This window comes from Microcaecilia unicolor, chromosome 4, assembly GCF_901765095.1.
Source record: "Microcaecilia unicolor chromosome 4, aMicUni1.1, whole genome shotgun sequence".
NCBI lineage: Eukaryota > Metazoa > Chordata > Amphibia > Gymnophiona > Siphonopidae > Microcaecilia > Microcaecilia unicolor.
The window spans coordinates 97,337,474-97,360,819 of NC_044034.1; the positions used below are offsets into that span (position 1 = coordinate 97,337,474).

The 23,346-nt window shown below is 45.0% G+C and overlaps 1 protein-coding gene across 4 annotated transcripts in view; it reads right to left on the bottom strand.

Annotated features, from left to right (window-relative positions):
* SLC25A30 (solute carrier family 25 member 30) overlaps positions 1-23,346 on the bottom strand; it is a 133,296-nt gene that overhangs the window by 50,811 nt on the left and 59,139 nt on the right. For all 4 annotated transcript variants that reach the window (XM_030200516.1, XM_030200517.1, XM_030200515.1 and 1 more), the window contains exons 5-6: positions 21,332-21,417; positions 1,440-1,535 (exon numbers count right to left, since the gene is read on the bottom strand). In XM_030200516.1, coding sequence (XP_030056376.1) covers positions 1,440-1,535; positions 21,332-21,417 — 182 coding nt within the window. The remainder of the gene's footprint in view (positions 1-1,439; positions 1,536-21,331; positions 21,418-23,346) is intronic.

A 23,346-nucleotide genomic window follows, 5' to 3' on the forward strand; every position in this document is an offset into this window, starting at 1 on the left:
ATACCTCGAAAAATGCAATTACGAACATAATAAAAATGAATTCAAAGACAAAGGAAAAAAAAATATCAAACTAGAATACAGCTGAGGAGATGCGAATAAATAGCGTGCTGTCCTCGGAGAACACCTACTATGGATGAGTAACTTTGCTTTCTCCAAGGACAAGCAGGAAATTGTATCTCACATATGGGAATCCCTAGCTATCAGGATCACCAAAAACAAACCAAGGACAATAGGGCAACAGCAAGGCCAACCAGAAACCGATCAACCTTAACTTATGTACAGTCTTGCTGCGAGGGTGGAGCTTGGAAAAGGATAAAAAGGGCCTAGGAAGGTGGAGCTGGATCCTAGACATCAAAAAGTAATAAGCAGAAATAAAACAAAATGAGGACTAATGTAATACTTTTTTTGATTAGCTTTCAAAGGTAAACCCCCTACTTCAGATCAGAAATCAGTAAAGGCATGGCCGGTATCATTTGGTGACAGCCTGCACAGATGCTGGTGCTGAACTGGAAGGCTGGACCCAGCAATTAGGAGACTAGCACATCAGCACAGACTCAAGAGAAGGAGCAGCCCTAGTAGCACCAACATTTCTCGGGCATCAGGGGTACCGATGACCCGGGGCTCCTAGCACTGTGCTTTGAAGGGGACTGATGTCAGTGCTTGCCTTCATTCAACACGCACCAGAGGTCCCTCAGTGCTGACAAGGACTGAGGAGCTGGACTGAATGGAAAACTATCTCACAGGTTCTGGAATAATGGGAAGCTACATTATGGAAAACCACTGGCAGTTTTGTGTAATATCGAGGGAAAAATAGTTATCAAACGTCTCAATTATGAATAGAAAGAGATCTTTTCAAAGAGAGAAAAGCTATCCCGGCTGGTGCTTGGGTCTAAGCAGGTCTTAGGAGCTGCAGAGAAAAAAAAGGAAAAGTTAATACTTTCTCCTTACCCCTTTAATTTCTTAGCTTTTTTAGGTAAGAAAGTAAAAATAAATGAATTTTAAAAAAAACCTGATACCACGAGGGAAGGCACACTGAAAAAGGAAAAATAAACAATGCACTGAAGAGAACTCACTGAACGTGACTACCTTGCTACATGGATAAACAGACGTGTGTTCACATCGTGCATGGTGCGTTGCTGCCAAAGGCCTCTTAAAGATGGAGAACACTGGGTGGTGTCCGCACCAGGGCTCCAGAAATTGTCACCTATATGTAAGATACAACGTCTTGCTTGTCCTCAGAGAAGGCTTGTGTTACAAACACAATCTAGCCCTTAGATCCTGAGCTCTTTGAGGCAGGGAATTATCCCACAGTACCTAAATATAAAACTCACCTTTAGCTCAGATTTAGAAAGGCACAATTATATCCCATATCCAAATCTAAGCTAGAATATATAAAAGAACATGCTGGAAATGCTACTAAAGTGATCTTAAAAGTTTACCTTCCATAGTCCTCGAGTTCCTTCTTGTTGATAAATACTTATGAAGTTGCCAATCATTCCTCCTTGAATCAAGCTGCCTTGAGCCTGCATTCTTATCTATGGATTTATCAGATAAGATAAAGCAATCAGTTTCTTTTATAAACATTGTCTCCATGGAAAATTGTTTAATTAACTCCATTCTTCTGTCAGTTCATGGGTTAACAGATTATGTAACTACACTACTACTATTACTATAAATGACAAAACTGTGATAAATCAGATTTTAGGATCACACTAAGCAAAACTATCCAACTGTAGTGAATGAGGCAGCTGAGTCCTTGCCTAGCTATTATATTTGTTGACTTACTCACGTAAGCCAAGCATTTAGCATAGCTCACAAGTTAGTACTGTGAATCAGAGTATCCTCTGCTATTCTTTAGGTTATGCAACAGGGAGATCAAGCTGTCCTGTACATAATATATTTGCCTATCAACCACAAAAGGCCATGACGACTACGGTTCTAGATAGAATTGTTAAAATGTTGCCACAATAAGTTTTGGTACAGGCACCAAAAAGAGAAAATATAGCAGCCTGCAAGAGACCAGGAAAAAAACATGTCAGCAGAGGCTGCCTGCATTAATCAGCCTTTGCATGGCTATAAAGAAGCAGCAGGTGGCAGCAGCCCAGAGGAGCTTAAGGGAGAAACTAGTCAAGTGTTCAGGAAAGGTTGTTGTGGCAGCAAGCTGAAAACAGTAGAACAGAGCTTTGAGGGGAGATGGAGGTAAGAAAAGGAAGGTAAGGGAGAGAAGGTTACAAGACCCAATATTTGCATAACTGCACATGCACACTCATAGCAGGCAAAAACTCAGGACAGCCTTATAGGGTTGTTCTCTAGCCTTTCATTCTAAAGATCATAGATAAACTTCTCACAGGGGACATTATTAACATATGTGTTAAAGGAATAAAACATTTGTCTGCCAAACATGAAATTAAAAAAATTGTGTGTGAAGGGCAAATAAAAATTGTGGAGTTGAACATTTTTTTTCAACTTTAGCTCTTTATTTGAATTTAGAATATAATACAAATAAGGAACATTAGCTTGCACACAAAAAATTCAATAGGATACAGGAATAGGTGGAAACAAAGTACATATTAGATCTAGTTCCTTAGATACCAACATTGCTTATAAGGTAAAATTATGTATAATCATACCTGATAATTTTCTTTCCATTAATCATAGCTGATCAATCCATAGACTGGTGGGTTGTGTCCATCTACCAGCAGGTGGAGATGGAGAGCAAACTTTTGCCTCCCTATATGTGGTCATGTGCTGCCGGAAACTCCTCAGTATGTCGATATCAAAGCTCCATCCGCAGGACTCAGCACTTAGAGAATTACACCCACGAAGGGACACTCTGCCCAGCTCACCACCGCCGAAACGGGGGAGGGGAATTAACCCAGCTCATCCCCACACAAGTGGGGGAGGGGAATCCGTCCAGCTCATCCCCGCGGAGCGGGGGAGGGACACCACACCCGCCGATGCGGGGGGATCTGGCTTATCCTGCAACCGCGGGAGGAGTTGACTGACCCTAACACCGCCGAAGCGGGAGGGGTACAAAGCTGCCCTACAGCCGCACGAAGCGGGAGGGAGTGCCGGCAGAATTTAAATCTCAATCCAGCCCCGTAAAACGGAGGGGAGAGGAATGCAGCAGCTCACTGTAACACAAACTCGTCTCAACTCTTGAAGAATCCAAGTGAAGTACATAAGTACATAAGTAGTGCCATACTGGGAAAGACCAAAGGTCCATCTAGCCCAGCATCCTGTCACCGACAGTGGCCAATCCAGGTCAAGGGCACCTGGCACGCTCCCCAAACGTAAAAACATTCCAGACAAGTTATACCTAAAAATGCGAAATTATTCCAAGTCCATTTAATAGCGGTCTATGGACTTGTCCTTTAGGAATCTATCTAACCCCTTTTTAAACTCCGTCAAGCTAACCGCCCGTACCACGTTCTCCGGCAACGAATTCCAGAGTCTAATTACACGTTGGGTGAAGAACTTGAACACGAAGTCTTTCTGAAGTAACTGAAGACTAACTTGAACCTGAAATGCAACCAGAATAAAAACAGTACAGATATCTGGGAGGGCTATGGATTGATCAGCTATGATTAATGGAAAGAAAATGATCAGGTATGATTATACATAATTTTACCTTCCATATCATCAAGCTGATCAATCCATAGACTGGTGGGATGTACCGAAGCAGTACTCACCCAGGGCGGGACATAGAAATCCCTGACCTCAACACTGAAGCTCCAAACCGGGCCTCCGCCCGTGCAGCCACAGTCAACCGGTAATGCTTGGAGAATGTATGAGCCGAAGCCCAAGTTGCCGCCTTGCATATCTCTTCCAAGGAGACGGATCCGGCCTCTGCCATCGAGGCCGCCTGAGCTCTCGTGGAGTGAGCCTTCAGCTGGATAGGCGGCACCTTCCCGCGGCCACATAAGCCGCTGCAATGGCTTCCTTGACCCATCTTGCCACTGTAGGCTTAGCAGCCTGCAGACCCTTACGAGGACCTGCAAACAGGACAAACAGATGATCCGATTTCCGGAAATCATTGGTCACTTCCAAGTATCTGATGATGACTCGTCTCACATCCAGATATTTAAGAGCAGAGTACTCCTCTGGGTAGTCCTCCCTACGAAAGGAAGGGAGACAGAGCTGCTGATTCACATGGAAGCGAGAAACAATCTTGGGCAGAAAGGAAGGCACTGTGCGAATAGTCACTCCTGCCTCAGTGAACTGCAGAAAAGGCTCTCGACATGAGAGCGCCTGGAGCTCGGAAACTCTTCTGGCTGAAGTGATAGCCACCAAAAAGACTGCTTTCAACGTCAGGTCTTTCAGAGATGCCCTCGACAAGGGTTCAAAAGGCGGCTTCTGCAATGCTCTTAGCACCAGGTTGAGATTCCACGCAGGCACCACTGAGTGCAGAGGAGGGCGCAGGTGATTAACTCCCTTGAGAAAGCGCACCACATCTGGCTGTGAAGCCAGGGAAGCACCCTTCAGGCGGCCCCTGAAGCAAGCCAGAGCCGCTACCTGGACTTTAAGGGAACTGAGCGACAGGCCTTTCTCCAGACCTTCTTGCAGGAACGCCAACACTGAAGAAATTGGAGCAGTGAAGGGAGAAAGAGAGCCTGCTTCACACCATGCTGCAAAGATACGCCAAACCCTGGCGTAAGCAGTAGAAGTAGAGCGCTTCCTCGCTCTCAGCATAGTGGCGATGACCTTGTCTGAGAAGCCCTTCTTCCTCAGACGCTGTCGCTCAATAGCCAGGCCGTAAGACCAAAGGGGGAGGGATCCTCCATCACCACGGGACCCTGATGTAACAGGCCCTGTTCCACTGGCAGTCGCAGAGGATCGTCCACTGAGAGCCTGATCAAGTCCGCATACCAGGGACGCCTGGGCCAATCCGGACCCACCAGGATTACCCTGCCGGCATGCTTTGCCACCCGGTCTAGCACCCTGCCCAACATGGGCCAGGGCGGGAACACATAGAGGAGCTCTTGTGTCGGCCACTGTTGGAGAAGAGCATCTACTCCCAGGGATCGAGGGTCCCGTCCTCTGCTGAAGAAGCGCGGCACTTGGCCGATGACGCCATCAGATCTAGGCTCGGCTGGCCCCAGCGCTTCGTGATGTCCAAGAACGCCTGAGCAGATAGCTGCCACTCTCCGGGCTCCAAGGTATGGCGACTGAGAAAGTCCGCCTTGACATTCATGACTCCGGCAATGTGGGCCGCTGAAAGCTGCTCCAGGTTCGCTTCCGCCCACTGGCAAAGATACATGGCCTCCTTGGCTAGAGGGGCGCTCTTGGTACCTCCCTGGCGGTTGACATAGGCCACAGCCGTGGCATTGTCCGACAGGACCCGTACAGGCTTCCACACCAGTACCGGGATGAACTCCAAAAGCGCCAACCGAATGGCTCTGAGTTCCAGGAGGTTGATAGACCACTTGCCTCTGCAGGAGACAGAGCCCCTGCGCTGTCCTTCCCAAGCAGTGGGCTCCCCAGCCCGACAAAGAGGGCGTCCGTCGTGACGACAATCCACTCTGGGGTCACCAGAGGCATTCCCGCAGACAATTTGTCTGTCTGCATCCACCAGCTCAGCGCCTTGCGCACTGCTGGGTCCAAGGGAAGTCGCACAGCATAATCCTCCGACATCGGAGTCCAGCGCTGCAGCAAGGAGTGTTGAAGTGGTCTCATATGAGCCCTGGCCCAGGGCACTACTTCCATCGTGGCCGTCATAGAGCCCCAACAGCTGCAACATAGTCCCAAGCCCGAAGAGGAGAGGCTCCAGGAACTGGTCCACCTGAGCCTGAAGTTTGACAATCCGATTGTCTGGCAGGAACACTCTGCCCACTTGGGTGTCGAATCGAACTCCCAGGTACTCCAGGGACTGAGTCGGGCGCAGCTGGCTCTTCTCCCAGTTGATGATCCATCCCAGGGAGCTCAAAAGAGCAACTACCCGGTCCACAGCTTTGCCGCACTCTGCATAAGAGGGGGCTCGGATCAACCAGTCGTCCAGATAAGGATGGACTTGTATCCCTTCCTTTCGTAGGAAGGCCGCGATGACCACCATTACTTGGAAAAGGTCCGCGGAGCAGTAGCCAACCCGAATGGGAGGGCTCTGAACTGGAAGTGTCGTCCCAGGACTGCAAAACGCAGGAAGCGTTGATGAGGAGGCCAGATGGGAATATGCAGGTACGCTTCCTTGATGTCCAAGGAAGCCAAGAACTCTCCTGCCTTCACTGCCGCTATAACAGAGCGGAGAGTCTCCATGCGAAAATGCCGCACTTTCAAGGCCCGATTGACCCCTTTGAGGTCGAGGATAGGCCGGACAGAACCTCCTTTCTTTGGTACCACAAAGTAAATGGAGTAACGTCCCTTGCCAAGCTGACTTTCTGGCACAGGAACGACCGCGCCCAGGCGGATCAGATTGTCCAAGGTCTGCTGCACTGCCACAGCTTTGACCGGAGACTTGCAGGGAGAGAGTACAAACCCGTCTTTTAAGGGTCGGCAGAACTCTAGCTTGTAGCCGTCTCTGATGACTTCCAGCACCCACGCGTCTGAAGTTATTGTGGTCCACTCGCCCAGAAACGAGGACAGCCGTCCTCCAATCTGCACTGGGGCGTGGACCAAGGCCCCGTCATTGGGTACGAGACCCTGGGGGAGGACCGGAGGAAGCACCTCCGGGACGGCGGTCTCTGCGAAAGGAATGCTGCTTGGGGGAGAAATTCCTCTTGAAGGAAGAGGGGGCAGAGGAACCCGACTTGCCCGGGCGGTACCGACGGGCTTCCTGCAACCGTCCTCTGGAGGTACCGGGACGAGTACTAGCCCGAGCCCTGACCTCTGGTAATTTCTTGCCCTTAGACGTGCCGAGATCGGTCACGATTTTGTCCAGCTCGACCCCAAAGAGCAGCTTGCCTTTAAAAGGCAATCTAGCCAGGCGGGATTTAGAGGCGTGGTCAGCAGACCAATGTTTCAGCCAAAGCCACCGCCGCGCAGAGATTGTCTGAGCCATGCCTTTAGCTGAGGCCCTCAAGACATCATACAGCAAGTCTGCCAAATAGGCTAAGCCCGATTCCAGGGCCGGCCAATCAGCCCTCAAGGAATGATCCGAGAGGGAAGCCCGCTGCACCATAGTCAGGCACGCCCTGGCCACATAGGAGCCGCAAACTGAGGCCTGCAAACTTAAAGCAGCCGCCTCAAAGGACGACCTTAAGGCCGCCTCCAATCTTCTGTCTTGGGCGTCCTTTAGGGCCGTGCCACCTTCCACCGGCAACGCCGTTTTCCTTAGTCACCGCAGTGATTAAAGAATCCACGGTAGGCCACAGATAGGCCTCACGTTCACTCACAGCCAAAGGATAGAGGCGGGACATAGCCCTAGCCACTTTAAGGCTCGCTTCCCCGGGACATCCATTGAGCCGAAATTAAGGTGTGCATGGCATCATGCACGTGGAAGGTTCTAGGCGGGCGCTTCGTCCCCAGCAGAATGGCAGAGCCAACAGGGGCTGAGGGAGAGATGTCCTCCAGAGAGGAAATCTTCAAAGTGTCCATGGCCTGTAACAACAGGTTGGGCAAATCCTCTGGGCTAAAAAGCCGCGCTGCAGAGGGGTCATCCGCTCCATCCGAGCGGGGATCCGTCTCCTCCAAGGAATCCGCAAAGGACCGTTGGGAGACCTCAGACACGCTGCCCTCATCTACATCGGAGGAGACAAAGTCCTCCAAGGCCTGGGAATCAACCCGAGGGCGTTTACCTCTGGGAACCTCAACCTCTTTACCAGACGAGGGAGCAGGGGCAGCGTTTTGCATGAGGAAAGCCTGATGCAGCAGCAAAACAACTCGGGGGAGAAACCCCCCAGACTGTGTACTTCCGCAGCCTGGGCAACAGCCCTAGACGCACCCTCAACCGGCGCTCGCAAGAGCGGGGGAGAGACATGCTGCGCATCCAAAATGGCGTCCGGCGCGACACTCCGCGAAGGAGCCGCGCGGGAAGAACGGCGCTTAACTTTAGCCGCTTTTGTGCAATCGCCCAAATTAAGGGCGTTCATGGCATTAATGTCTCCAACCTCAAGGGCGGCCCACGAAGAAGCCGTCCGAGCCGCGTGGCCGGCCAAGATGGCGGAAGCGAGGAGCGGGGGATGGGCGTTTATGGCGGGAAAAACCGCCACGCCGGAGGAAGGACCGGGACATTCATCGGTCACGAAACTGTCACCCAACAAGGGCGAATCAGGCTGTAAGACCCCCGCATCCCCTCTAGAAGCGCTCAAGCGATCCGGGGAGCGACCCTTTGCGCCCTCGCCCTCCGACGCCATATGCCACGAGGAGAAGAATCGAGGAACCCCCTGCCCGCTATAAAAAGGTAAAAATTACCTGCTGTCCGCTCCGAGCTGTAACGACCTGGTGTCCCAGTGAGTAGCTGCAATGAACGTTTAAATAAACGTCGAAATAAACGCCTTTAAGGACGTTTAAAATTTTTTTTTTTTTAACGGAGCCAGCGGGAGGGGGGAGAAAAGGAGGGACCTGGCACCACCAGGTTTGCACTTGCTCAAAAGAGCCCTCAACCCCAGGCACTCAACAAAACCTAAGAATTAGGCTTGGAGGCCTAGCCAGAGCTGCTGCTGTGTGTGACCACCACCTGCTGAGATAGAGAACATACTGAGGAGTTTCTGGCAGCACATGACCACATATAGGGAGGCAAAAGTTTGCTCTCTATCTCCACCTGCTGGTAGATGGACACAACCCACCAGTCTATGGATTGATCAGCTTGATGATATGGAAAAAGCTTTACAGAGCTTTGTGGAGTGTGAGACATGCTGCATCACGTATGTGCAAGTGCTCGCCCACCACAGTTAAATACTACAGCATAAAAAAATAAAATAAAAAATAGGAGACAACTCCTAGGGGAGGTGGGAGGGTTTGTGAGAATATAAGGTCTGCTGTCCTCAGAGAATACCTGTTACAGGTAAGTATCTTCGCTTTCTCCGAGTACAAGCAGGCATATGTATTCTCACAGTGGGGTATCCCTAGCATCCAGGCTCACCGAAAATAAACATTGGTCAATCAACTTGAAACCGTATACAGAGTGCAGCCTGGAACAGAATAATATAGGCCTGGGGAGGGGGGGGTGAGTTGGATTCTAGACCCCATGCCCAAGCAGATTCTGTAACACTGTCTGCCCGAACCGACTGTCGCACCAAGTATCCTCCTCAAGGCAGTAATGAGATGTGAATGTGTGACCATGTCGCAGCCTTGCAACTTTCAATGGAGGCCGACTGCAAGTGGGCTACTTATGCTGCCATGGCTCTGATATTGTGAGCCTTGACATAACCCTTCAGGGTCAGCCCAGCCTGGGCATAAGTGAAAGAAATGCAATCTGCCAGCCAATTACAGATTTCATCAGTTGGGTGAGAATGACTGAGGTCCCATGACACAGGTGGAGGTTTGACAAGGGGCTTTGATAAAAGTAAACCTCTCATGAAGTGAACAACCAGAGGCTGTCCAGTGATGGGCTTACCCTCTACATGGTGATAAGCACTAATTGCACTGAGGTGAACTCTTACGGAGTTGGTCTTGAGACCAGACTCAGAGAGGTGTAGGTGGTATTCAAGCAGGGTCAGTGTAGGCAGGAAACAGGATTGCCCTCACACCAGATGGCAATCCTCCTCCATTTCAAAGACCACCACCTCTTAGTGGAATCTTTCCCGGAAGCCCGCAAGACCCAGGAGACTCCCTCTGGCAGACCCAAAGCAGCAAATTCTAGGCTCTCAACATCCAGGCCGTGAGGGCCAGAGAGTTAAGGTTGGGATGCATAAGAGATCCCTCATTCTTTATGATGACAGTCTGAAACATTCCAATCTCCATTGTTCTTCAGAGGATATCGCCAGAAGAAGAGGGAACCAGATCTGCAGTGATCAGTAAGGTTTGATCAAGACCATGGTATTGCCCGAGTTTCAGCAAAATCTTTCCTACAAGAGGAATGGGAAGATATGCATACAGCAGATCTGTCCCCCCAATGCAGGAGGAAGGCTGCCTGAAGTCTGGAACAGAACTGAGGGTTTTTTGTGATTCAGTTGAGTAGCAAAGAGATCCACCGCCCTACACTCAGAAGATCTCGCGGGCAACTCCCATGTTGAGTGACCACGTGTGCAGTTGCATAACCCTGCTCAGCCAGACTGTTTTTGCCTGCCAGATAAGTGGCCTGAAGGAACATGCTGTGGTGGCGAGCCCAGCGCCACATCTGTTCCTTGCTTCTGCTGGGGAACAGCAGGGGTCTTAAGTGCACGCTATTGATTAGAACAAGTGTGCTGAGCCTGAACAGGTTGGTGAGAAGAGGTAGCGTATCTATTTCTCTGTAGGTAGTAGGCATCCATCCTAGAATTGCCAAAAGGCCTCCTAGATGAGGAGGCTGATGCAGAAGGCGCCCGGCGGGAGAGAGAAGAGATCGTATCAATGTTTTGTTTTTTAAATTTAGTCAGAGACCTCAATCTTCTGTCCAAAAAGGTTATCCCCCCCTGCATGTGACATAAGTACATAAGTATTGCCAAACTGGGACAGACCGAAGGTCCATCAATCCCAGCATCCTGTTTCCAGCAGTGGCCAATCCAGGTTGCAAGTACCTGGCAAGATCCCAAAAAAGTACAATACATTTTATGCTGCTTATCCTAGAAATAAGCAGTGGATTTTCCTCAAGTCATTTTAATAATGGCTTATGGACTTTTCTTTTAGAAAGCTATCCAAACCTTTTTAAAACCCCGCTAACTGCTTTTACTACATTCTCTGGCAACGAATTCCAGAGTTTCACACTGAGTGAAGAAATATTTTCTCCGATTTGTTTTAAATTTACTACGTTGTATCTTCATAGTCCTAGTATTTGAGGAAATAGTGAACAAGCGATTTACATCTACTCGTTCCACTCATCATTTTATAGATCTCAAATCATATCTCCCTCAGCCGTCGTTTCTCCAAGCTGAAGAGCCCTAGCCGCTTTAGCCTATCATAGGGAAGTCATCCCATCCCCTTTACCATTTTCGTTGCCCTTCTCTGTACCTTTTCTAATTCCAGCATCTTTTTTGAGATGCGGTGACCAGAACTGCACACAGTATTCGAGGTGCGGTCGCATCAAGGTACAAGGCATATATATAGCAAAAGAGAGGGAACGAAGTACAAACTAAAGTCCAAACAAAAAACAGCACCACGGGCCTTTAAAAATGGAACACAGTTCTTTAATGAATAGCCTTGACAAGAAGACCTTTAAACAACTTTGAATAACTGTTGTCAGCGAATTTAATTACCTCACTAGTTACTTCCATCTCTAGATCATTTATAAATATGTTAAAAGCAACAGTCCCAGCACAGACCCTTGGGGAACCCTACAAGCTGCCATTTCTCCATTGAGAATACTGACCATTTAACCCTCTTTTAACCAGTTTTTAATCCACAATAGAACACTACCTCCTATCCCACGACTCTCCAATTTCCTCTGGAGTCTTTCATGAAGTACTTTGTCAAATTTCTTTTGAAAATTTTGGCGCCCCTAGCCAAGAACGTACGACACACCTTCTGCTATGGTGGGAGAGAGTCTGCCAAAAACTTGTGCACAGAGTCCCACAAGTACATGCTCGTAAACAGCTGGTAAGATTGTATACGGGATACGAGCATGGAGGCCTGGAACGTCTTCCTCCCAAAAAGAGTCCAAGGTCCTAGCTTCTCTGCCTAGGAGGGCTGAAGTATAGTCCATGGTGGTGGCATCCGCTCTCAAGAGAGCCAGGAGTTCTAGAGAGCAGACTCCACCACCATAAAATTGTGACGCAACTGGGGCCTATCAAATCCAGGTGTGCTGTGGATCCGAGACATTGTGCCAATCTTCTTGGGCAGGACAGGGAGCGACAGAGGGGACTCCCAGTTCCTACGGAGCACTTCCTTGAGCACCTCATTGAGAAGGACAGTCACAGCCTCCCTAAGAAGGGATTCATAGTCCAGGACCTTGAGCATCTTAGACCTGGATGTTCTCCACTTCAAATAAAATGGAATAGCCTTGGCTATTTCCTTTGCAAAAGAGGGGGAATGACAGACTAAGGGAATATTGCAACTACAATAAATCCACCGCCCCTCCTTTATCAGCACGTCGAATTATGGTATCTGGATCATTCGCAAGGGTTTGTATAGCATTCCTTTCTTGCAACGTAATATTATGTCTAACAAATGTCCTTTTTTGTTCCAAACTTCGGAGATCCACTAATACATGACGATAAAACATGTCAATTATCGGGTCCATTGGTCCCGGAGGAGTCCATTTACTTTTTTGATGGACATTCGAAAAGCCTGTATGTTCTGAATGTATGTCACCAAAATGAACACGTAATTGTATTGTACTGATGATTTAGCCAGATCTACTCTTGTTTGGAATGAATCATGATAGAACGAAGGTACAAATGTTAAACCTTTTGCAAGAACTTGTAATTATATAGTAGAGAATTATTTGCCAGTTAGATTAATTACAAGGAGTTGTCTCTCATTCATTGTCTGCCTCGTGTCCTCATATGTTTGAATGACAACTGCTCTTCCTCGATTTCTCCATGTGCCTCTTCCGCATCCTCTTGCTCGAATATTTGCCAATCCCGACTTCTCAACTGTGTTATCTCCACTAGATGTACTTGAGGATAAGTCACTCATGGGTTTATTATTCCCAGATAACTGACTCTCGTCTCATCCATGTGTAAATGTATCCATCCGAGTAATATCTTATATGAGTTTCTTAAATTTAACAGATTGAAGATCTTTGGAAGATTTTAACAACAAAATAGATAAATTTACTAAAGATCTCTCTAATCCTTCTTTTGAGAACATGACTTTCTTACGTTCTTCTATGTCCGGTTTTTCTAAATTTAATTTTTGTTGTAATGTTTGGATTAAGAGTAGCATCAGATCTAATGAACATTGATTCAAGATGCTATTCCAGTTCTTGACAAAAGCCTCATCGTCCGGGAACAATTTAGGGCCTCGTTGCATCCGTAGGCCTCTCGGGATGGTTTCCAATTTGCAATACTCTACTGTGGAGTTCCCATCGTGCTAATTTTTTGTATTTTTTTTTTTTTTTTTTAATTTTTTCTTTATTGAATTTTTCATTTTTACAAGATAGACTTATAAATGGAAATACAGCAGTAAAATTGTCATAGGTTAATATTACCATGAAACAATTCAACATAATCTCAAACTAAGTATTTCAATATACCTAACAGATATTAACTATGAAACATAGTCTACTTTCTTAGACCACAACAATCAAAAGGAGGTAGAAGAGATAAAGCAATTAAGGACATAAAAGAAGATAGACAAAAAGTAAATAGCCTGGCTCATATTCCCCCGTCAATTTTCCATTTTCTTAATGTCTTCTACACATTTACTTGGATAGCTTTTTAGCATCTATAAACTTTTTTTAGCTGGTCTGGTTCAAAAAATATATATTTATTCCCTAAATACTTGATACAGCATTTGCAGGGATAAGCCAGCAAAAAGGTAGCGCCCATAGTTTTAACCTCTTCTCTGTAAGCTAGAAACGCTCTCCTACGATCCTGAGTAGTTTTTATCACGTCTGGAAAAATCCAGATTTTTTGACCATGAAAAGTTTAGTAGCATTCTTGAAGTAAAGTCTTAATAATGCATTTAGGTCTTGGTCGAAAACAAAAGATATTAATAGAGTCCTTCGACAAGTTATCTCTGAAATAGATTCTTCCAGAAATGCTAATAAGTCTTTCAAGTTTATTTCTGGACCTTGATTATTATCACATGGATTCGCGTTGGAGATTTTATCTGGCAAGTAGTAAACTCTGTTAATAGGTGGTATTGCTGATTGAGGGTAAGCCAAAACTTCCATTAAGTATTTTTTAAGGAAATCCACTGGAGTAACTCCAATTTGAAAAGGAAAATTCAGTAACCTCAAATTTAGTCTTCTATTATAGTTCTCTAAATGTTCCAATTTTAAAGAAGATTTCATTTTGTCTTTTATCAAAGCATCCGTGACAGATTTTAGCGATGTTATTTCAGTTTTTTTAGCAAATTGTTCAGTCTTAACAGTTTCTAAGGTTAATGTTAAAGAATCAAGCTTACCAGCAATGCTGTATCTCGAGAAGTTTTTGTGACCGTAGTTGTTAGTTGTTGAATTGCTGCCCAGAGAGTGTAGAGTCACCGCTTGGGGAGCTTGAAGCTCTATGTTCGAACCATCTGCGTCCTGGGGAAGAGTTCTACCGTCTGAGGCCCTTTGGTTACCGACTTCCGGTCCCATCGAGTCCTCATCGCTCATCCGAAGGGCTGCAGGGCAAAGCGGTGGATTAAGATCTGGCGGGGATAGCGATGTCTCCGACCCTAGTGGAAACGCCGCTCCTTCGGCGGATCCAACAGCGGGTTTCCTCATGCCAGTATCCACAGGGATGCTCGTGGCAAACTGTAGGAGCGTTCATTGGCCCGGAGGGAGTGATTGGGCCGACGGCAAGACACCCTTCACTGCACCTTTTCGCTTTGTATGCGGCATATTGGAAAAAGGTAATAATTGAACAGAGCTCAGCGTTAGCCTCCACAGAGCCTCAAGCTCGAGCCGCCATCTTCTTTTTGTATTCTTCTAATAAATTTGCAATATCTGAATTATCAGACATTGATGTCCCCAATTGTGAAAGAGTAGGGGCTTGCAAATACCAGTACTGTGCAACCCATGCGGTTGTTGGAGGCCCAGAATATAAGTAGTTGCTTATAGTGAGTAGTACTAGTGTTGATGCACTATGAATGAGCCACTTATTGCAGGTAAGCAACAGTGACTGTTGCAACTACACAACAGAGGTGCAGTCAGTGCAATGTAGGTACTTGGTACAATTTGCAACCCAAGTGGACAAATACACACACAGGGGCTGAGAAGTCCAGAACTGCTCTATATGTGAAAGTGAACCACAGTTGAATGAAAAAATTGTGCAATTGGGCTATCAACAGCGGCTATCAAACTTCTTTGGCTGCACAATTTCTGTAACTGAAAAATACTAATGCAACTATACTCAACCCGGAAAACCAGATGAGTAACTCATGTTGAAACAGAGTGCACCCATCAAATTTGGTGCAACACCATACTCCCTGCCGGAATTCTGCGCAAAAATTTCCCCCACAAAATTCTGTGCACAAAATCTGCAAGTGTCATAATTTAACCAATATTACAGCCCCCCCCCTTCCTCCCTGCACCCACACACTATCCGTATTTTTGTTTCAGCTGTCCCCGCACTCACCCATGAGATAGAAGCTGAATCAGCAGGGCCACTGGGGGGGGGGGGGGGGATTCCCCGGGCCCAGACTCCAAAGGGAGGCTGGTGCCGGCAAGCTTCTTCCAGGTCCGTCTTTCTCCTGCCTACCAAACAAGACCCATATGATTGCATTAACACGATATCCCGGGTTATCGCGTTAATGCAATCATCTGGGTCCTGGCACACAGGAGCAGTCAGACACATTGGAGGTCTTGCCCCGGTCTCAGCTGTGAATCTCGGTGGCCCTCTGCATCAGGAGTACGTCTTCAGGGCAGGAAAAGAACCCCACTCTCTCCTATCCACTGCTGTTGCTCTAGGTTGGTGCCATCACTTCTTCCAAATGGCTCCTGAGGCGTCCTGCGGCAGTCTCACAAGACTACCGCTTGAAGTCTCGTCAGCCATTTTGAAGTAGCAGCAGCTGCAGGCAGGAAATAGTGGGGTTCTTTCCTGCCCCTGAAGAGGCCACTAGAGCGTGCTCAGGTAAGGCCCAGGGAGGGAGATAGGAGGGGGAGCCCAATCAATCTTCCCTTCCTTCCCTGAAGCTGGGGAGGGCCTATCAGCTGGCCATCCTTTACCACGGCCTGAGCACAAATTCTGTGCAAAAGTGCTGAATTCTGTGCAAATTCTGCAGTCCGCAGTTGTGAAGAATTCTGGTAGAAGTAACACAGCCAAGAGTTGCATTGTACAGCTTTTACTAGGTTGTTTTTTTTGTTGTTGTTTTTTTTTTTTTTTTTAATACTGGTAATGGTGGACAAAAATGCAAGCTTGGCTATTTATGACAAATATAGCCAGCTGGTTAAAGATTATTAGTTTTCCCTTTTTGGAATTCCTACAAATTAACTTAATGCAGTTAACTGCAATTAATGACTGACTGCACATAAACAAATTTAGCCTGATATTCAAATTAAACACAGAAAAGTTGTAGAATCTGTATCTAATATTCAGGCAACTACTGTAACCATTATTATTATTTGTTACATTTGTATCCCACATTTTCCCACCAATTTGCAGGCTCAATGTGGCTTACATATTACCGTAGAGGCGTTCGCCATCTCCGGCAGGGAAACAAATACAAAGAGTTATTGTGGTCGAAGAAGATTCAGAAGATTCATGTGTTATAGAGGAGGAGTTGTACAATGTCTGTTTCAGGCTTTGGTGACTTTATGGTGACTGCACCAGAAATTACATAATTAAATCAAATTCTAGCATTCAGCAATGAACCAAAGAATAGGAGTGCTTGTGCAAGTTAAAAAAAACAAAACAAAGGAGAGCCAATTAAGCAAATCCAGACATTTCTTTGAAACAGTTAAGGAACACTTGAAAAAAATAAAACGCCAGCTGACAAACAGAAAAAGAATTTTGGCAGAAAAATTATAACTGTCTGGAACACTGAAGAAAATTTAATGTTGCACAGAATCCATTACCTGAAGCTAGAATCCGTCTTAGGAGTCAGCATTCAAGAAAACGATCTAGGTGTCATTGTAGACAATATGTTGGAATCTTCTGCCCAGTGTGTGGCGGCAGCCAAAAAAGCAAACAGGATGCTAGGAATTATTAGGAAAAGGATGCAAAAGACGACCAAGAATATTATAATGCCTCTGTATCGCTCCATGGTGCAACCTCACCTTGAGTATTGCTTTCCATTCTGGTCGCCGTATCTCAAAAAAAAGATATAGCAGAATTAGAAAAGGTTCAAAGAAGAGCGACCAAAATGATAGAGGAGATGGAACGCCTCCCATTTCAGGAAAGGCTAAACAGGTTAGGGCTCGTCAGCTTGGAAAAGAGGCAGCTGAGGGGGATATGACTGAGTTCTATAAACTCCTGAGTGGTGTAGAACGGGTAAAAGTGAATTGATTTTTCACTCTTTCATAAAGACCAGAGGACACTCAAAATTGTATGGAAATAACAAATAGGAGGAAATATTTTTTCACTCAAAGAATAGTTAAGCTCTGGAAATCTCTGCCAGAGGATGTGATAACAGCAGTTAGCGTATCTGGGTTTAAAATAAAGTTTGGACAAGTTCCTGAAGGAAAAGCCCATAGTCTATTATTGAGATGGAGATGGGGAAGCCACTGCTTGCCCCAGGATTGGTAGCATGGAATGTTGCTACTAATTGGGTTTCTGCCAGGTACTTGTGACCTGGATTGGCCACTTGGATGCAAGATACTGGGCTAGATGGACCACTGGTCTGACCCAGTATGGCTATTCTTACATAGTTAATCCAAGAAATATTTTCTGCTTATAGATAGTCACATAGAACATTTCACTACTTATAGAAACTGGTAGAACAAAGGCTCTGGTTAGTGACTAATCCCTGATGTGAGAACAAGTCAAGCCAGATACCAGCGAGAGCTTAATAAGGAACAGAGGCACTAAAACCAGATCGCTGAAATAAATCAGAACAGGCTCACCCAATGCAGGCACACTTCCACAGGAGATGCTGGTGGGGGAGAGAGGGAGCAGGATCTCAGATTTCTGAGAAGTACCTCAGCTCCATAGAACAGCTGTTTTTGTTTTGCTTTTTTTGAAACAGGAGCTTATGCCAAAGAAGGCATCCCAACTCAACTGAACCCTATGCATTAAGCTGGGTCAGGAGAGCACCCCAACTCAGCTGGAACAAAGCTGAGAAACTGGTTCAGGAGAACAAGCCAAATAGGCACCTCTAAACTCAACTGAGTCTCAGTACAACACTGGCTCAGGAGCAGAAAACCCCAAAAGGGCAGTTAAAGGAGAAATTAGACCTTATTTGCTGATTTGCTTTCTTTTAATCCCTTCAGACCAGACTAGATGGATGGGTTATGCACTTCTACCAACAGGTGGGTGGAGATCGAGAACTACAAAATTCTGGTGGAGCCTGTAAGTTAGCTGTGCAGTCCCTCCCAGAGTCAGTATGAACGTAATAAGCATAAAGAATAACGACCAAAACATCTCCCCTAACCCTGCTCTCCCATGGCTTCAAAATATCACATGATGTGCAGGAATGCTGTGCTGCAAAGGAAACAGCAAGAGCAGTCACAGAGAACCTGCTGCCTCAAACGAGCTGTATAACGCATTCTATCACTTTGAGGTTTGTTTGTTTTTTTTTTTTTTAACAAAAACGCACTTCCATCCAAAGGGCAGCACGCCCCTCATGAAGCACACCGAAACAAACCCCCACGCAGATAACCAGATCATAACAGTATGGGCAGGTTCTAGGCCAGTCTGCAGAGACTAAAGGAAAGCAGATTAGCAGGTAAGGTTTAATTTCTCCTTCCTTAGCAGGCAGCCAAGCTCGCTTGAGCTCGAGTTGGTAAACCTGGAAGAACTAAAGCAGAAACTATGCTGAGAAGACAATTCAGCGGAACCTATGATCTTAAGCTTAGAAAATAGGCTTCAAATAACTTGAGCAGAAGAAGTTGGCAAAAATAGCTGAAGCCACAAGGCTAAACTCTTCTCATGGCTTTCATGGGCTCAAATGAGAAGGAAATAACAGTGGCGCAGGAGAATGAGAGCAGCTCCAGAGAATAAGCAACAACCGAATTATGTGAATGAAGGACTACTGGTACTTATTTCTATAGTGCTACTAGACATTCACACTACCGTCCACAGTATATGCAGGTATTTTTGCGGTTGTGTGTGTGTTTTAGTACCTGGAGCAATGGAAGGTTAAGTGACTTGCCCAGAGTCACAAGGAGCTGCAGTGGGAATCAAACCCAGTTCCCCAGAGCCTCAGGGAGAGAAGCAGAAAAATTAGGCGCCAGAATGAATACAAACACTCCTGACCCCAGTAACCTTTTTCTTCCCTTAGGACTAGGAATTCCCAGGCCTAACAGATTAGATAAGACTGCAAAGACGCATACCTCTACCCACCTGCTAGGAGACTGAGAAATACTGACTCTGGGAGGGCTGCACAGTTAACTTATAGGCTACACCAGAATTCTGTAGTTCAGTCTCCACCCACCTGCTAGTAGGAGTGTATAACCTATTTTTCTAAGCAGGTCTGGCGGGATGCTAAGAAATCTCAACTGAAAGTAGTTACAACCAGGTCAGGAGAAGGTATGTTAGCTAGTCAGCCATTCGCTTGGAGACAGAGAAAATACGGAACATTATATGCTGCATAAATACCCTTAATGACAGGCAGAAGAACTATTTTCTTCTCGATCTGCTGATAGAGGGACACAACCTATTGGTCTAGAGTCAGACTGCCTAAGAGGATGCTATGTAATGTAGGGGCAGCCTATGGGGGGGTTTTTTGGTGGGGGGGCACTTGAGGGGCGGGAAACAAAATAGAACATAGCACATTTTTTTCAACCTCCAGACGTGGTCATTTTCAGCCAAAAAAAACTGAAAACATGTTCAAAACCAAAACCAGGCAGAAAAAGGATTTTGGCCCAGTTTTGGTGCCATAATGAAAAAAAAAAAATTTCAGTTGGCTTCTACCCCCTTCCTTATATTGTAGTCTGATTAATCTAAGGATGAACTACTGATTTTTTTTCACGTTTGTGTATTCTTTATCTCATTTAATCCTGCATTATGTTTCTTATGCATGTGGACACTATGTAATGCTATATAATGCAAGGTTCCACATTAGGAGTCACCAACCAGGGAAGGAATGTAGGTGTCATCGATGATACGCTGAAACCCTCTGCTCAGTGTGCGGCAGCGGCTAAGAAAGCAAATAGAATGTTAGGTATTATTAGAAAAGGAATGGAAAAAACATGAGGTTGTTATAATGCCTTTGTATCACTACATGGTGCGACCACACCTCGAATACTGTGTGCAATTCTGGTCACCGCATCTCAAAAAAGATATGGTAGAATTAGAAAAGGTACAGAGAAGGGCGACAAATATGATAAAGGAGATGGGACAACTTCCCTATGGGGAAAGGCTAAAGCGGCTAGGGCTCTTCAGCTTGAAGATGAGATGGCTAAGGGGAGATATGATAGAGGTCTATAAATAATGAGTGGAATGGAATGGGCAGACATGAATCGCTTGTTTACTCTTTCCAAAAATAGTAGGACTAGGAGGCATGCAATGAAACTACAAAGTAGTAAATTTTAAACGATTTGGAGAAATATTTCTTCACTCAACGTGTAATTAAACTCTGGAATTCATTGCCAGAGAATGTAGTAAAAGCAGTTAGCTTAGCAGGGTTCAAAAAAAGGTTTGGATAGTTTAAAAGTCCATAAGCCATTATTAAAATGGACTTGGGGAAAATCCACTGCTTATTTCTAGGAAAAAGCAACATAAAATGTATTGTACCGTTTTGGGATCTTGCCAGGTACTTGTGACCTGGATTGGCCACTGTTGGAAACAGAATGCTGGGCTTGCTGGACCTTCAGTCTGTCCCAGTATGGCAATACTTATGTAGTTACATATGAAAGAACAGGTCTGAGTTATGCAAGAGTAATGTGAGAAGCTAAACAGTTACATGGAATGACACTTCATCGCAAACAGTTCATCTCAAACAGTTTATCCCTAGTGCCACAGTGTGTGTGTATGTATGTATATATTCACACACACTGTGGCACTAGGGATGAACTGTTTGCGATGAAGTGTCATTCGCCAACAACAAATGTGAACTCGAAGTGTGCACTATGTGCAAACAGCATACATGCTCTAAGAGTGGGCACTCATGATTTTTTGTTCAACAGACATGAACATTTTCTGGCTGCCCATCCCTATGTGGCTGAAAGGTGTTTAAACTTTTGCACCTGCTATAAAGATTGCAAAACATATCTACCACATAGAGGTTGTGTTAGCTTCAGTTCATTTACAGATTCATTTAAAACAGCCTTACCGGGGTGCCTACAATTTTGGCTTTCAACAGTACAAAGTCCAAATATTGCATTATAGGCACCAAAAACATATACGTTTAGAGATCATCTAGCTTTTGAATACTATTCTTTATTCTGACCTTTAATTACTAACCAACCCCTCTGTTTACTAAGCCGCACTAGCGGCTGCCATGAACTAATGCCAACACAACCCATTTACTTTGAATGGGTCGTCAGCATTGCCACCCGGCTTAGTAAACAGGATGGGGAGGGAGGGAAATAAGTTAGGGGGATATAAAAGCATGACAAGTCATTTCTTACCTTTAGAACATCTGTAGGATTAGCAATGCAGGAAGAGACTACACCAGAAAGAATGCCACAACATACATTGAGCACCAGGGTTTCATCTAGCCAAACAAGAATTAAAAAAATAAATAAATAAATAAAAATAGTTTATATAGGGTAACAATACTATCATTTCACCAAAACAACTATAAAATTTAAACTCTAGATTCATGTGATCAAGAACAAAAAAAAACGTCTTTTTAAGTAGTATTGCAACCTAGTCAGGTGAACTGATAAGCTACGTTAGAAGTGTGGAGAAAAAAAAAAACACTACAAGACACCCTAAATGTATTTATTTATAGTCTCTGCAAGCACAGACTTTGTACCCAATAAGGTGTTAATTACTTCCTTGGTAGTACTCCAAACCCTGAGAAGACTGTCATGCTCCTACAAATTACATAAGTTACACAAGTTTTACACAGCAGCCCAAAATAAAGCCATCCAGAAACAAATCCAGAAAAAATAGACTATAGCTGAACAGGTTTGTTTTTTTGTGGGTTTGAGAGAATTATATCAGTTGATATACTCCAAGGTTGTGTGTTATTGCTGCTTTTTTTTTTTTTTTAATTCTTCATTTATATCTTTTCCCATTTACATACTGTTTATCTATTGGATCTGCCTCACCCGTTTGGGCAGCAGTGGAGCCCTGGGCTTTCCACTATCCTGGAATGAACTGCACATCCCCTCTGGACACCCAATTACCCCAACCTTGTATCTGCTCATGATAGTTTCACACATACTGTGCAGTAGTAAGTTCAATAATTAGAAAGAAACTCAAGAGTTCAGTAGATATGATGATATAGTTTATTTGCTTGGATAATATGTTACCCAACAGCAGCACACAGCAGTTCAAGCAAATTAGGCATTGATCTCTGGAACAAGATGGAACAATGCTTCATACGGTAGATGCAGTCTGTCTTCCCTCTTCAGCCTAATGCCCTCTCCCCTAGCAGACTGTTTTCATACCCTCATGACACAATTCATTCCTATGGAACCTTACTCTCCCACCACCTGTTTCTGCATATTATCGATTGATAATTATATTTCCACTTTCTAAGTATCAACATCCCCACTAACAATGAGTTCACATGCCTGTAACTTCCAAGTCTCAACATCTGTGACAACAATGAGCTCACACGTTAATAGCTTCTGAACATCAGCATCTTTTGATCATAATGAGTTCACATGTCTCCAAGTCTCCCTTTTAGCCCCCCTCCTGGATATTCCGGTTTTATGTCAGTCTGACCCACTATGGTAAGCCAAAATATATTTTCTCCTAACTTTTATTACCATCCTGTTAATTTCCTTGTGCACCTGCTGCTCTGAGAACAGAGAACAAATTCTGCCCCCCCCCCCTGCTTAATTCAGCTGCAGTGACCTAATTCATGCGAGATATGGTTTTTGATTTTTTTCTTTGAGGCCTGGCTCTTAGCTGTAAGCCTGAGCCCTTTGCCTATACTTCACTGAAAGCAAGTGATAGCATATTTCTACAATACCCAAAGCTGAACTTTGTCAAGAAATATAAGAAATTTCAAAGAAATATACTTATTATGGAAAATCCTTAAAAAGAAAATAATTTCCTTATTACATAGTCCTCTAACGTGGGAGACTGAATATACATAAACCTTATACAGAGGATAAGGATATCTCACAAAGAAACATATATTTTAGGAAAATAAGGCGTCAAGAATGTTACATCTCATAAATCAAAGTCCTGTGTTAGATACCTGAGGGGGTTTTGGAACTCTCGCATTTAAAAAGGATCTAAGTTGTATTGGATCAAAAAAATGGTATGTCTTATTTTCAAAAAATACAACACATTTACACGGAAATCTTACTGAAATTTAGCCCCCAATTGTATTGTCTCTTGTCATAAAAGAAGAAATTTCTTCCTCCTTTCTTGCGTGGTTCTGGATACATCCGGAAAAATCTGAATATTCTCGCCCATATATATAACAGAAGAAATTTGTCTTAAGTATTGTCTCAATAAA